Below are 16,534 nucleotides of genomic sequence, written 5' to 3' on the forward strand. Positions count from 1 at the left end.
ATCTACTCGCAGCTATGCATCGTATCGATAAAATGTATGGAAGTGTATGCAGTGGTGTTTATGTGTATATAAAACGTAGATATGATAATATGTTAGATCGAAATAAGATAACAATGCAATTTCCTACAACACTTTTGTAATCATGAAACCTATTTAAATCAATGATCAATATCATCATTCTCACGCATTTAAATATTAAGTGCAAATAGTTAAGTCGTAGTTGTATATTTAGAAAATCCAGCCGGCTCAAGGAAGGTCGTTGGACCTACCTAGGTCCCCGTTCGTGAAGAAATTCTAGGAGGGGTGTGGGAACGCTAAATGATACAACTTCGCTAAATGATACAACTGACGTTAAATGATACAAAACTGACGCTAAATGATACAACCAACGCTAAATGATACAAAATCGAGGCTCGCTAAAAGATACAAAACTAACGCTAAATGATACAACATTTTAGGCTCGCTAAAAGATACAAACCGTTGACGCTAAAAGATACAAATTTTCTATAGGGGTATGTGGATAATTTCTGCATTTGTTGACGATTTCACGAAAATATTATCTCATTTTATGCACGACATGTCAAACGGAAATTTAAATGTAGTTTTGTATGTTTCCTGCGAAATAAATATATACATGATCTCAATTTTATTTTCCTGAAGTGCTTGCCAGCGTACATAAATGAAGAACAAAGTGGCATGTATTCGGTCTTTATACAATCTCTACGCCGTTGTTATTACTTTTTAGTGGTATAAATTGGAATCAGTGGTACATTTTTTTATTTTGTAAGTCCTTCAAACTGAGTTTAAAACGTATCCTTGCCGTAGTAACATATGCAAAATGGATACAATTTTTTAAAAATCTGTTATGTTTATGTTGTTGACACTGTTATTATAACAATTCAAACTTATTTTTAGTTCTGCAAATTACCCGCTATAATTATATATTTTTGTTTTACATGGTTTTAATAATTCAGCTGCAGCACTGTACTGCCTACTGTTACTGTACTTTCAAAGTTGGTTGAACTGACCAACTGACCTTCAACCTATATTGTAAAGATTCCGAACGCTTTGTTTTATGACAACCATTTTTTACATTTTCAAATGTGATTCAAATGCAAGTTCAAAGGAGCCCACTAATACAATTAGATCAGGTACATCAACTATATAAAGATTTCTACGGACTAATACACGCTCAATGAAAATTGTTACATAAATAATATTTTTATGAGTCAATGATTTAAAAACATCCCAACTCTGGAAATTTTATACGTACCATTTGGGTATATGGAGAGTCTTATAGGAAAATAAAAATGTATGTGTCAATTTGTTGAACTTTAAAGAAGATAAAAAAATGTAAAATGACATGTTAAGATACAACTGATGTGAAGATGTGACTACTATTGTATTGATGTATAGGGTAGTTGGAAACATTAAAAGCAACAATAAAATTTGCTTCTTATTGATTGAAAATTAAGAATATATTTATGGATTACCGATCTGCAGTTACAGAAGTATCACTCATAGAAGCATCGATACAAAATGAACGCGATGTAGTACAACACGTGCTGGGAAGCAAATGCAGACATTGAAACGTGCATGAAGACTCATTTTTAAGGGGTGCTTTCCAGGCCCATATCCAGAAATATTTGAATGGGGGCACCAGCTAATCATCGGCAAGGTGCATAGAGTGGGGTATGTATGGGAAGGGATACCCTCAACTCAAAATATTAAAATAAAGGTATGAAATGGTTGCTTCTGGTGCATTATTGAATCTACATTTTGACTGCAACTTTGGTGAATATAGTTCACCTCTCAACCGACCGCGGGGAGGGGGTGGGCACGGGCCCTCTGGACCCTGTCCTGGATCAGAGTCTGTTTTCAATAATTGCCTTTTTTTCACAAAACGGGCTCATTACTGCGTATGCTTTTTTCAACATGTCTTTAGAATGTTATTTTATAATTGTAAATGACTTTATCACTTTTCTCTCCGTATGCATCTGTCACAGGCTTGCCGCTTACTTTGAAAAGTCAGACGAAAATGCTGTCTTTTTTTTCAAGACCAGTGAATTGTCAGGGATATCTTGATAATGGTCAGTGAAAAATGAAATGTTAGAAAAGTCAGGAAAAAGTCAGAGAAAAATAACATACTGGGTCGATGTTTAAAATGTACATATTTTATATTATACGTGCGGGTATGAAACATGCGTAGACGTGTAAATATATACGTCCACGTGTATATTTTATACATGCACGCGTAAACACCCACATATTTAAAAGCGTGCGTTTAAAAATATACATGTTGGACGTATATATTTAAGCGTGCACGCACATTCTAGCTGCACTTACATAAACGCCTGTACTTATACATTTACAAGTGTACGCGTAAATATATACGTACACGTGTGATTTAACGCGTGCATGCGTAATTCTGGGTATATTATATATACGCGTGCACCTATATATTTACCATTGTATGCGAATAATTTATGCGTGCACGCTTGATTCTTGTTGCTTGTATATTTAGAAATTTACAAGCAAGCGTATATTTATAGGTTATTAGCTTTGTATCGGGAAATAAGCACGAGTTCTTTAGCGGAAATATTGCGTGACTTTAGGAGCGCAATATTCTTCCGCTGAAGAAGAGTGCATATTTTCCGATGCAAAAATAATAACCTGTTTATTACATACGCATCTACACGTATAAATATAATGTAAATATCATAAATTAGTTCAATAGCTTGAATAAAATTAACAGTACTGAACTAAATAGAAAAAATAGTGTAACAACACACACAGAATTACGTCACGCACCCGATATGAAATTCAGGCGTCAGTGTATGGAAAAATATTGACGTTTCCAGTGTAACTTAACGGGGAAAAGAAACGTGTATGTAATAATTATACGTACACTTGCAATTATAGGTACGCGTGTATATACACGTGCACGCATATATGGACATGCACGAGTAAAATTATACACACGTGCACATCCATATAAGCATGCACCTACATATTTACATTTGCACATATATTTTTATCACATGTTTGATGTCATGGGAATGAAATAAAGCCACTACTTGGTCTATAAAAAGGTTACATGTGATAAAAAGTATATTACGTTTGTGCCTTCCCACACTGAATTTATTAAACTTGTTGAATAAAATTGATAAAATGCTCGACAGAGCCTCGCATGTTATTATTTTATTCAACTCGTTTAATAAATTCAATATGACAAGACACTCATGTAATATCCTCTATATAAGTGCACGTGTATTTTTGAAATATGCGCACACGCAAAGCAGAGACGAAATATGATATATATGACCTGTATTGCCGGCTTATATCCCTGTGTCATAAACTTCCTTTCAATTTTCACTAGTTTATGTAACTAGTTTTAAGAATAAAATGAATGCACGGATGTTACTGGCGAGCACTCCAGGAAAATACAATTGGGATCATGTATATGTTTATTTCACAGGAAACATACAAAACTATATTTAAATTTCCGTTTGACATGTCGTGCATAAAATGAGATAATAATGTCGTGGAAACGTCAACAAATGTAGATATTCTCTATGTATCCCTATAAAAATGTATCTTTTAGCGTCAACGGTTTGTATCTTTTTGCGAGCCTAAAAATGTTGTATCATTTAGCGTTAGTTTTGTATCTTTTAGCGAGCCTCGATTTAATATCATTTAGCGTTGGTTGTATCATTTAGCGTCAGTTTTGTATCATTTAACGTCAGTTGTATCATTTAGCGACGTTGTATCATTTAGCGTTCCCACAGGGGCACCTGGAGTCTTCGTCCACCATTAAAAGCTTGGAAGTCGCCAATTGATCGATAATGTGTCGGTGTGACATTATTAGGCGATATTTAAATGCACGAGAAAACCAAAAATGAAAGTAACCTGCAGGCTAATACAACTTGTGCAGATTTTTAGTTCAATTCTCACGACATATCGCACATTATCAACATTTTAGCAGCATGGTATGTAAATATCAAAATCACAGAGGTTTTTAAATGACCTATAACTGGCCTTACTTAGATTACTTGGCTATTATACCCTATACTTTCAGTACTACCACAAACTAAATCATCATCGACGTTATAACATTGCTAAAAGAAGTCTTAAACAGATTGTCCATTAGAGTTATACCAAATAAACTGTATAGCTCAATGCTTACTGGCATGCAGTGTTTTGCCAACAAATACTGAAAATTACTGAATTTCTTATTTTTTGCACTAAATGACATTTAATTTTAAACTAGTTGTCTGATTTTTAGATACTCTTACATAATAGCGCTCCTTGTATGTTTTGCTTTCTACTTATTGCTGAGAACCAATTTCAAATTTACCTAAACCATTGACAGAGAAATCTCGTAAATCTCGTAACACAGAAACATGATATATTATTTGTCCATAAGTATATAATATACAATATCATCATTTTTCCTACTTAGCTGTCTCATTTATATTAATTTAACTTCTAATCCAAAGAGAACAGAGATTCATTACATTCAATAGTTTGAATAAGTAGGGTATTACCATGATTTGCTACAATAGTCTTTATAATTTACTAGATTACTTCCTTTGGACTTGGAAAATGAAATCGGTTTAAGACATATTGAAATTTTTTTTCACAACAGAAACTAGTGGGATATGTCTGTCTGTGTATGATCTACCCTTGCTTTTATTGATTCAAGTGTTTTTGTCAGCCTTATTTTTTAAAATAGTCAGATAATAAAGTTAAGTATCACTCAGTATAATGAAGATAACATGCTAAGTGTCACATTGTAAGATAGTAAAGGTATGATCATATTGATCTGAAAATGATCTGTGTAGATGTCTAGCAACTAAAATATCGGCATTCGTAAATTGAAACAATTTATGAAATGCTGGTTTGCGACAGAATTTAAGTATGCAATTTTCTGTAAGTCCCGGAACCATCGTTTGGTGATGTTTTGATGATACAGTTCTTTGCTTCCGCATCGAATTCCGCATCGCATTCTAACAGAGTCTCCATCCATTCCTGCAAAACAAAGTAAAGCATTACACTGCTAGAGTATGATCATTTGTTTGTAAAATAATACACAGTAATAGTTTTTAAAAGAGACGAAATACATTTGCTATAGCCCACCGCTCGCAATGAGATCTTATAAAATAGAATTTACTATACATGTATACGCAAAAGTATGTATGTTCGTGTGTACTGTAGAAATATCTCGTATAAAAAGAAATATGTATTCAATTTGATAATCCTAGAGTAATTGTGAGAATTCGAAGTCATTTACACCATACCAGTGAACGACAGAATAATAGGTACCAGATTCGAATTTTTTTTCTAATATGTACCTCATTAGAGAATTTTGGACCGTTTCCGCCATATTCCGCTGGCAAATGGTCTACATCAAAATACTCAGCTAGTTCTTCCAGCTTATGTCCATGAACGTTCATCTTAAATGAAAATATTTTCACTGTATTTAATACATCAAACTTTACATCCCCATTATATCAAATCAGAAAATAAAAGTATCTTTGCTAAAACGATGCACATAAAGTCAATTCCTGTTGACGTATATGACGTATTTAGTTCCATCTGCGGTGCCCGCTCGTGATGAAATAATGCACGAAGAGGCACCTGGGGTCTTCCTCCACCATCAAAGCTGGAAAGTCGCCATATGACCTATAATTGTGTCGATGCGACGTTAAACCCAACAAAATAAATAAATAAATAGTTCAACCTGCGAACTGTCCTTATATACCTGTGTTGAGAGTATTTTCATAGTTGATAGTACCACTCACCTTATCTATGGTTTCTTGGCTCATAAAATGTCGTAGAATAGCAAATAAGTAATCAAAGACTGCCGGCTCGTTTACGAGATGAACGGCTTTGAATTGCATTGGAAAGCTTTCCTGAAAATTTCATTTACATACAATTAAAGCTTTGTTAAGCTTGAATTTCTTGCAATAATTTTATCCTTTATTGACAGATCTAATTTAAGAAAACACATTATATTACACGACAGTGTTTGTGGTAACATGTAAGTTTTCTGTTTTTATAACCTGGCTTATTTAATGCCAGTGGGTATATTTTATACATGTTAATAATGAAAACTATAGATAGAAGAGTAATGTTTGACATTTTCTTTCCAGCAAGTTGGTTTTTAAACTTATTTGGTATTGTTTATTTACAATTAATTTGCATGCACTTACTTGCAACAAGGCAACAATACGTTTGGCAAAGAATGGTGACAAGTGAGTAATTTGCCCGAATCCCATGCCATTCATGTCAAATATTACAACTACTCCCTTTATCTGTGTCTCCTCATCCTAAAAGCAAAGACAAATGCCCATCAGGAAAAAACGCAAGCACAAACACTGACCTCCACATGAAAAAAGGAGGAATGTATAAATGTATACAGTCACGTGAACTTTGACTGAGCAAATGTATACATAAACCAGATTAGTATAATAATGAGAATGAACCGCAGACAAAAATTAAGATTTAAGTATGAACGAGCAAATTCAGTGAATTTTTGTCCCCCGCCAGATAAGCTGTTTCGTTTTACAAAATCAAGAGGATAATCTCTACCCTATAATGATCTATATATTTGCATTAAGTTTAATGAAGATCCATCATTGGGTTACGTTTTGTTCGAATTCATGAATTTTAAAAGGGCAATAGCTATGCAGCTACTGAAGAGTTCCAGATGAAAGATATGCATGCCCCACCGTCATATAGTGATCGACAACTGTGCAAAGTTTCATGAATATCCATTCATAGGTTACTTTGATACGGTAAACATCTCTAGTTGTTACCAAATAAATTGAAAAACTCTCCTTTTACTGGGTAAAGGTAGGCAATCCTACATATGACCACATGTCACGTGCTAATTAATCATTATGTGAGGCTTGGTGATTCTAATTAACATACTTAAATTATAAGCACTTTCAATTATTTTACCAGATCAAGGGGAATCTTCTGCTTAACTGGGTTAAGAAGGGTAATACAATATTTGAGCAAAGGTCATATGCTTTTCAATAAGTATGTGAGGTTTGGTGATTCTAGCTGAAATACTTAATTGAATTATAGGCATTTTCAAACAAACTAAAACAAATCAAGGGGTAAATTTCTGCTTTTACTAGGTAAAGGGAGATAATACTATATGAGCTGATAAATAATTATGTGAGGTTTGCATTTACGGATGCACTCACTCACGCGTGCACGCGCAAGCAAGGACGGACGACCAGCCAGACGGACATTGCCTAAACGTTCGGCGGAGGATAATGAAGAAGGAGCCCAGCTGGACACCACATTGGAACGATCAATAACAAACCGCCACTTGGACGATTAAACTACATACAGTTTACTCACGCTCAAAAAACATAAAGTTTGTAAACACTGCCTGTTTGAATATGAATATACAACACTAAATGAATGACATGGCATGTTGCTTATTTAAAGTAGGTGTGGAAATTAAACACATTTTGAAAACAGAGCATGACGTCATCATTCAATACAAGGATTGGTATTTATCAGGAGATCATTTATATCCTTATGTTGAACTTTAGCAGGCTTTTTTAAGTGCATGCAGACAAAATGTGTACATTCTGGAAGATACATGGTATCTGCTAGGAAGTAAATTACTGTATCTACCGCAAGATTCTATTGCCATATATACATGACTTATACAATCTGGAACGATATAACTGCATTTATTAATCTGCTACTTAAAGAACAATATATCTCACATACCAATGAATTAGCTTACCTCAATAAACTTGTATAACGTCATGAAGTTTGTTTTGAACATATCCGTTATCGGAAATTTGCTTGGATCCCATTTACCTTCGAAAAACAAAATCATGAGAAAAAATGAAAATTATTCAGAGAGGTTGTATATTTCATAATCGTAAAGGCACTATAGCAAAAACTAAATCTTATAGTTATTGTATTAAACTAATATCACAGCAAAGAAAGATCACTGGTCTGTGGCGAATTGTAATCCTGTGTATATGGAAAAGTTGTGTTTTTATGAAAGCGTTTGTGTCACATATAAAGAACTCAGTCGGAGGCCACCTTGAATATCAAAATGGCCGCTATATTTCAAACTTTAAACATACATGTACAACTTAAGAACTTCAAGAACTGGAAGGCCCTGGTGCCCATCTGGTAATTACAATATGTATGGGTATGTGCCTGAATAAACCAATAATCTTCGGTACGTCAGCTGCATTTTACCTCACACAAAAGAATTCTATGTCATTTGAAGGTTTTCAGCCTCACAGAGGTAGCCGGAAAGTGATTCCAAAGTCAACTGTGAGATTATCACCATTGAACAGATGTTTAATACCTTAAAATGCGCATTAATCAATTATGTACTTTAAAATTACGTCCCTGCATTTCAATTTGTTTCATATAGCTAAAGTTTTAGAATAAATATTGTGTGTAACACAATTTCAGTTGAGTCATTTAGGTCAAGAATGGAGAAAAAGATACAAATCTTATGTTCATTCTAAAACACCCGGATATATTCCTCGCATTTTGTTTTTATTTCCTCTTTAATCAAACCAAAAAGTTAAATACTATTAATGACATACAATGTTTACATTAACTTATTTTTTGTAATAAATGCAATCACTTCACTTATAATTGAGCAAAGTGAATAGTTTACGACATCAAGAAGCAAATGCGTATTTTATATATTTTACCTCCCTTTATCTTTATTACTTTAAAGATATGCATTAAATTACTTAATAAGACATACAGTAAGTTTATTTAGATATATTTTGTTTAAAAACTGTATTTTGTTCATTTGAAGAAGTATCAAATTTAACTTAATCTGTAAACTAACAAGAGTTTTATCTCCCTTCAAGCACAAATAACTCCATGTTAGATGCACAATATAGGTTTAATATCCCACGTGAACTTGTTTAACTTGCTCTAATATTTATGTAAAATACAATATGCATACCGTTAGTTTTAGAAAAAAAAACAATTTATAAGAAAACGTAACAAAACATAACCTTTTTGAAGTCAAGATGGTCACCAAAATGATGATAATTAAAAATGCTACCAATGGATTTTGAGACATAGTGTCTGAACTTTCAAAAAACAAATACAACTTCATTAATTAAACAAAATCACAAACTCATATTTTAGGACAATTCGCCATAGACTTAACTTGTCATTACAGGTCACATATGAAAAATATTTGTACGACCAAAAGCTATATCTTCATTGTAAGGTAAGAATAGCCAGTTAAATTTCATGTTTAACTCCCAAAACTAACTAGGCCCAAGGAAACAAGTAAAACTTCATATCATAAAGATAGGCCTGTTGTGCTGAATCTGAAATATATTTCTATATAATTCATGACGGTCAAGAGATCTGTCTCATTCTAAATTCAGTTGTATAAAACTTTCTGATCTGACCTGGTCTGAAGACCATCACTCTTCTTCCAAGTTTATCACGGTTTGGTAGTTCTCCCGTTACTCCGGCCTCAAGCACATGCTTGACAGACGATGGTCGCATATCTTTGAAAAGCAGTCTGTTTTTCTCGTCTGATTTCATCTCGAGATATTTTTGGATTAGAGTGAAAGCAGATTCGTGATCAAAGCGTGTTGCTCTCAAAAACCTCAGCAAATATGCATCATCTGTTTGGACTTTTAACTCTAAAAATAGAACATTATTAGTATTCGAATCACTGCAGTATATAGATATCAAGTTGCTACATGAGCGTTCTGATTACGATTGTCAAAGGTATCTTACCCAAAAACAAAAATATCTGGACGAAAAGGTGCGGATTAGAAGTGTCGCTATCTTCTCAAGTATTAACAACGATTTCATACATAAAACTCATTTCAGAAAATATCATCGATCACATTTGGCATTTCTGTTTCATCAGCACCAGTGGTTGGGTTGGCAGACCACTCACAAACTTTTGTCGGTGTAGGTGAGTTGCTTGATTTATTGTTTTATTGAAATCAATTATGATATATAATTATCAGAACTATTTCATATGTTTATTGAACAAAGGTTAAACTAAATGTTCAATCCAAGCTAGATAAATATTTGATGAGTTTAATACCACAGCTTTGATCCAGAACATAAAAATGTTTATTTACGTTATTAAATCTCTAAAACTGGAAAGAAATGCTATACAAGGAGTCATTTATTTTCCAGGGAATATAAATACATGTACCAAAAATAAACTTTCTGCGTCCTTACTAGATAACAATGCTTCCATTTGCGGGTTTATCAAACACACCAATTTGCATTTGTAACCCCTGGTTTTCTATTGGATATCCTTGTTTTTGGCAAAACTAGTACGGTATTAAATTTTCTATATAGACAAGAATGGTACATTGAACAGCACATTTTTCACTCAAATAATTTTTTTCTACAAATTTCTTTATATATCAATCGAATATTGATAATGATAATCAATAAAACACATAGAGGATATTTGTTTGTTTCAGTGAAATATCAATTTTATTTCACAAGTGAGCATCAAGAACTGATATTTTCACGAGTGGCGTAGCCACGAGTGAAAATGACTGTTTTTGGTGCTCACGAGTGAAATAAAATTGATATTTCACTGACACAAACAAATTTTCTTTTTATTTTATGTGTAATACTCTACTTTTGTTACGCAATTTATAAAATGTCGAAAATCGCAGAAAAGATCAACAGAAAGCATAACACAAATGACGTCATTTTAACGACGTCATATCGTCATTATGGTCCCCGGTATTCATAACGCTCGGTATACAATTTGACTTCAGTCGCGACGGAGGACCGGAACTAGTTCGGCAAAAACAAATGATAATCTACTGTTTCAAAACTGTGGATTATCACTTTTATTTCACTGAGAAAACTCTATAATTCACTGGAAAACATAAAATAAAAAATATTATTAAATCAGTACTGGCGAATAAAAGGCATTTACCTGGGTGCAACAGTATTCTGTTTCTTAACGTTTCGATATCTACATGTCTTCTTGCTGGTTGCTCGTTTACCTCTTCTTCAGCGACTTTTCTAAGTTCTTCAGTCATTGAACTTAGTCTTATCTCCTTGGCAGACATCATGAAATCTTTGGAACATATGAAAACGAATTAGACAGCTGTTTCCGACACAAAAGAACTAAATTGTCTGGGCTGTTGGTAACGGTAGTTTTCTATTTTAAGTAGGAAATTCGTGCGTCTTAAAAGAATGAAATCAAAGGAGATACAGAGAAGTTTTCATGAAAAATATCAGTTTATTGATTAACTATTTTACGTAATATGTGTAAAGAAACAAATCAATGTCGTCTGATCAAACAAAGGCGGTTACGAGAAGTACATGTATGTGGCGTCGTGACAATATGCCAGAAATTGCCCTATAAATATATGGCCATAAAAACAAATACTCTCAGTTAGTCGATGATAATGGTAGGTAAAGATAAGAAATGATTTTATTTTTAACAGCTGTCGTGTAAAATGCAATCTAGTAAAAATTATTGATAAATAGTATACGATGTGATGTAATTTACAACAATTGTATTTTACAAAAATGACGAAAAGTAATATAATACGCACATTTTCTTAGGTCCTTTCAGTGATATTGTGAAGAGCGATGGTTTCACTCGAATAATAATGAAGATATTAAATGTTCTTGTTTGTTTGAATACTCTACAGTTAAGCGTGCAGTTAAATTACAAAGCTTGTAATGTAAGAAGCCTTTATTTCAGATCATATCGTTTCAGCTTAATGCTAAATTTAGAACCTATTTTTGGATTAGGAAAGAGACAACCGAACTTATAAGCCTGGGATTATTTCATGGATTTGTGGAGAAAAAAATCATCTCCGTTTTTACAATTCTGCACGACCTCTTCACTGACAACATGCCTTTAAAGGGAATTCCTATAGTTTTTTATGCGCATCTTTCTGCGCAGCCGACACTTTCTATGGAAAACTGAAGTGAAGTCAACATTTGTTGGAACATGTGACAGACAATCTTAAGTATGAGAAATATTGAATGAAATAACATTTTTGATAAGTTTTATCAGTAATCAATGTTGATACTGGTTTATGTTGTATTGACAAGTATCATGCCTGACAGGTATCCTGCCATTTTTGTGGTTTTGTTTTCACATCGCATTTTAGCATAAAGACAGTGTTGTTCATATAATGTAAGACAATTGACTTAGTACTGTTAAGACAATATCACCTTTCAGATTATTTAGTATTCGATTTTAGAGAGAATTAAGAATTTTCAAAACTTTTTTTTAACTTCTAGCAGATATACATGTTATCAATTTGGTCAGGTTTGCGCCATTTTTCGTCCGAACAGGTGTTGTATTCTAGCGGTCTTAATATAAAATTTAGCCTGGTGACCCATACATATTTAGCCATTTTTCTGCTCACAATACAATTATCTATACACAAGAAAAACAGGAAAAAATTCTATGAAACAGTTTTTTCAAAATAAAAAAAATATTCTTCACTATGGGTATTTTTCATTTAAAAAAGTTCATAAAAGTAAATATGAAACAATATTTTTTCATTTGTGCCCATTATTGTAAGGATATAGTATTACAAATATGACTATGATATCAAATAAGTATATAATAAAATCTGTAATTTAAAAAAAGAATAAACCTTATTGTGCTGTCTTGATGTATATTTTGGTTGGTATTTATAAAAAAGCATAAAATTATGAAAATGTTGAAAAATCGCTTGCAGTTTCAGCAACAGTGGGTGTGTTCAAAACAATTTGTCACAAAAACGAGCCTGGTGACCCATTGTTTTTATTTGTTCATTGTTTTCAGCACAAATTTTCCTATCATATATGTGAATTTGAAAAAAATCTATGAAAGGAAAGAAAACTATAGGAATTCTCTTTAAGTCGATGAAGTCAGTCAAATATTGCTCATAGTGCACCAAACAAAAGTGAAAAATTATTCTTAAATATCTATAATATCAAGTGAAATAAGATTTCAAAACTAACAATTATACAGACTGTTTTAAGAGACCGACTTTGGGAAGCAGCGAAAAAGGTCACATATGACAGGGAGTCTCTTAAAACAGTCTCACTTAACAGGATGACGCTGGTTTCATATATTTTTCCGATTAAAGTACATGAATATCGGATACTTATATATTGCCCTCTTTTAAGGTAGGAGTGGAAAATGATTAAATACTATTTCTTTAATTGCATATTGATAAAATATAAATTTCAAATAATTTGCATCATTCGTATGATGTTGATAAAACAAATTTAAGCTCATGATCTGGTAAGAAAATAAAGGGGAGCAGTAAAATATAGATGTTCCTTTTGAACTATTTACACACTTAGGTTTATGATATTTATATTTTTGTGTACTAATTGTTCATTGACATTTATTCGATTATTGACTGCATCTTTAATCTGTGTTTACTTCGTCGTTTCCTGTTAAATACCGCCATCTTTTTGTTTTACCAGGAATAAAGTTAATTTATGCACCGACTCCGAATTCTTCAGCGACTTTATACGCTGGTTTTCCCTAATCGAGCAATTCAAGTGCCTTAACACGCTGTTCTAATGTCAAAACAGTTCTTTTTACGTTTTCATCAGCCATTTTTTTGTAAACAAATAAGTTCTCGTCTCAAACAACTTTATGCGAGATAAAGAACGGTAACTCTATTGTGTAAAATTTTGCGAGGGAGCGTCTCAAAGTCGCTGAAAACGGTCTAAATATCGATTCGGGAGCCTGATTTCACAGTCGTTTGTCGCGTAAGGCAGGGGGTTGCTTAATTCAGGCTCTTTTAATAGTAAATTGCGTCCGGAGCATAAAATAGGGTCGCATATGACAGGGATTCGCTAAATTCAGGGGGTCATTAAGGCAGTCTCGACTGTATTTGATTTGTTTAAAGGTAAATGCAAAACAAAATCTGGGGTCAAATAAATTTATATCTACCTTAATTTCCACTTTGCAACGAAACTATAAAATAGTTTATCATTTAAAGGTAAATGATGTATAATTCCAAAATATATATTTTAATAAACTTACTTCCAGCAAAATTTCCCAGCCTGTGATAATAACCAGGAACAAATATTGTGTATAGTTAAAATAACTTCACTGACGGCATTTTAAACGGTTCATTACCTCTGAGTCATTGCGGCCGAAACCGAGACGCTTATATAAAAAAACAATGTTGCAGAAATTCAACCGAAAACATTACATATCTTAAAGTCCAATAGTGATTTAAATTATATGATTAAAAGATGATATTAAATCGGACATATTAAATTTAGTTAAAGTTATGTAGAATTAACGACGAAGTTGTTAGAAATACACTTAGTTCGTTTTCGTCCTTGTATACAAATCAGTTTTAAAAACAAACCACAATCATCAATGTCAGCCTATGTTACAAGCATACAATGCAGGGAGATTATTCTGGATAAAACGAAAACTAAGAGTTGCATATTCTTATTTGTTTTTGTTTTGTTAGGTTAAACGTCGCACCGACACAATTATAGGTCATACGGCGACTTTCAAGTTTTGATGGTGGAGGAAGACCCAAGGTGCCTCTCCGTGCACTATTTTATCATGGGCGGGCACCTTAGCCAGCTGGATGGCTTTATCACTAGACGAATTCAACGTCCCGAGTGAGGGGTGAGAGGCAAGTGGTTAGAAGTCACAGATTTTAACTACGCGGCCACGGAGGCCCCTGTTGCATATTCTTTTGCCTATGGTGTTGCAGAATTTGTGAGATTTTGTAAAATAACTCCACGAGTACAACTTCTGTTTACATTTAGCTCGAGAGGAGGAATGCTTGTTTCTTCTTCATATGGTGGATATCGGTTCTAAGACCATTGCATGTAGCGATTACTTGCAGCATAAATTACCCCCATTTAACCAGTTTAACAGAGCGATGATGAATTCAAAAATGTTAATACAGTTTATTTGGTTAAATATTGAATAGCTTATTACATGACCATAGAATATGAATTCGGAGGGGGGGCGCGGGGGGGAAGGAAACATCAGTTACTTATTTGCCCAAACTTAGACTTAAACTAGCCCTTCAATTTGTAATTTACTTGACTGATTACTGAATAAAACTGGAGAATATTTAGTGACAGGATGGACAGTAATAAGAAATTCATTAATATCTACACATGAGTATTTCAAGTCATCACTGCTTTCTCATTAAATCATTTACTTTGAAATGGTTGACTTCTATGATATGGTTCATAAGTTAACACAAGCAATTCAAAGTTCTATGAAGTCATACTTCTCCTGGTTCATACAAGGGTCATGCATAAACAAAAATATAATGGTTTTGGTGCTTCACTGGTTCAGGTACATATAAGGATGAACATCAATCAAACATATTACACATTCAACAAATAAGATATACTTGGTCGATTTATCTCGGGGACGGAGGTAAATATTATGCAATTTTAGAACGGTTATTTCTGAATTGCACAAAAATAAACATGTATTCCACAAAACATATTGGTAGCGCTTAATCCATCATAAGGTATCCTCTTTTATTCTATTTTACATTGCTACTATGAATTCTAAAAGGTTACTAATGTTCGATTGGTTTATTGTATTTGAATCATTTTTTATTTTAAATTCGAGGAACACCTTAAACCAATATCATTATTTATTCATCTGATAAGACACACATAGCCTTCCTTACTTATGGGCGTTTAGAGGATCATCTCAGCTTTAAACATTTTCGATATTTTGCTTGTATTTAGGAAGTTAAGGCTGACAAGACTTGATCAAAACTTCCTGTTACAATGAAACGTTTTGTTTACGAAAATAAATTCAGGTTTTTATATGTGCAAAACACATCTTCTGTCACAATATAATGATAAAACCTTATACTTTATATGGATAACATCCTATGAAATTAATATGAAATATCTAAAATTTACTTAACATTTACATAAATATTTAAAATACACATAAATTTTACATAAAACATTTTGCACAGAAATAATGAAAGTTTTTTTTTTTTTTTCACATTCTAATTCTTAACAGATGTTCATACTTATTATCCGAGTGGCAATTTCATGTGTCTTCTTCCCTAAAATTGTAAATATGTAAAACGGATGCATCTAGCCCATTATTTTGCAATAAATCTGTACCAGTTCTCAACATTTTGCGTGCTAGCAATTTCTGCAGCAACAAACATCAAGTTTTCAAGCAACTGATATAACATAATATTATCACATAGGAAGTACATCGTCATAATGTAACTTCTTCAGTGAATGCACTGTGGCTTTTCAATTAGCAGAACATAAGTTGATTTTATTTGAAAACCATTGTGCAGCAATTTATAACGTTGAAAGGGTATATGATGTTTTCTACTCACAATATTTAGACAACACCGATTTCTACAGTGTTTGACTCTAGGTTAAAACGCATTATCTTCTCTTTTCATTCTAGTTTGAAAAAGTAAAGATTTTTCAGAATTAAAAGAACAAATAGCTTAAATGAAAAGCTATACATAAAATATATTCATAATATCCTCATTTATTAAGCCAAATATGA

The 16,534-nt window shown here is 32.9% G+C and overlaps 2 protein-coding genes across 10 annotated transcripts in view; one reads left to right on the plus strand and one right to left on the minus strand.

Moving 5' to 3' along the window:
• LOC123564538 (protein white-like) overlaps positions 1–16,534 on the plus strand; it is a 90,546-nt gene that overhangs the window by 20,825 nt on the left and 53,187 nt on the right. For 3 of the 6 annotated variants that reach the window (XR_008369935.1, XR_008369936.1, XM_053537198.1), the window contains exon 1: positions 9,801–9,958. The exons of 1 other annotated variant lie outside the window; for it this stretch is intronic. The gene's annotated coding sequence lies outside the window, so the exon portion shown is untranslated. Of the gene's footprint in view, positions 1–9,800; positions 9,959–16,534 lie in introns of those variants that run through there. 2 more of the 6 variants (XR_008369934.1, XM_053537196.1) reach the window with 2 other exon arrangements.
• On the minus strand, positions 3,456–14,193 carry LOC123564541 (alpha-tocopherol transfer protein-like). Of its 4 annotated transcripts, XM_053537200.1 has the most exons (9): positions 13,465–13,483; positions 11,583–11,675; positions 10,955–11,098; positions 9,438–9,677; positions 7,775–7,851; positions 6,216–6,332; positions 5,805–5,915; positions 5,355–5,456; positions 3,456–5,031 (listed from the first exon to the last, which is right to left on the minus strand). In XM_053537200.1, the coding sequence occupies exons 3-9, from the start codon at positions 11,091–11,093 to the stop codon at positions 4,915–4,917; spliced, it is 903 nt and encodes a 300-aa protein (XP_053393175.1). In that variant the 5' UTR covers positions 11,094–11,098; positions 11,583–11,675; positions 13,465–13,483; the 3' UTR covers positions 3,456–4,914. The 4 variants fall into 4 exon arrangements, with proteins under 4 accessions (XP_053393175.1, XP_045214132.1, XP_053393174.1 ...); XM_045358197.2 differs by lacking the exons at positions 11,583–11,675; positions 13,465–13,483 and adding an exon at positions 14,036–14,193; XM_053537199.1 differs by lacking the exon at positions 11,583–11,675 and having other exon boundaries at positions 13,424–13,466.

The sequence above is a fragment of the Mercenaria mercenaria genome, chromosome 2 (assembly GCF_021730395.1).
Source record: "Mercenaria mercenaria strain notata chromosome 2, MADL_Memer_1, whole genome shotgun sequence".
In the NCBI taxonomy this organism is placed as follows: Eukaryota; Metazoa; Mollusca; class Bivalvia; order Venerida; family Veneridae; genus Mercenaria; species Mercenaria mercenaria.

Bases quoted from the DNA above. Each gene is read 5' to 3' on its own strand.
- LOC123564541 (XM_053537199.1), bottom strand. From the start codon at position 13,451: ATGGCGGTATTTAACAGGAAACGACGAA. The intron at 5,916-6,215 runs GTAAGTGCATGC...TGAAATTTTCAG, and splicing joins GTATTGTTGCCTTGTTGCAA to GAAAGCTTTCCAATGCAATT. The intron at 5,032-5,354 runs GTACATATTAGA...TTTGTTTTGCAG, and splicing joins GTCCAAAATTCTCTAATGAG to GAATGGATGGAGACTCTGTT.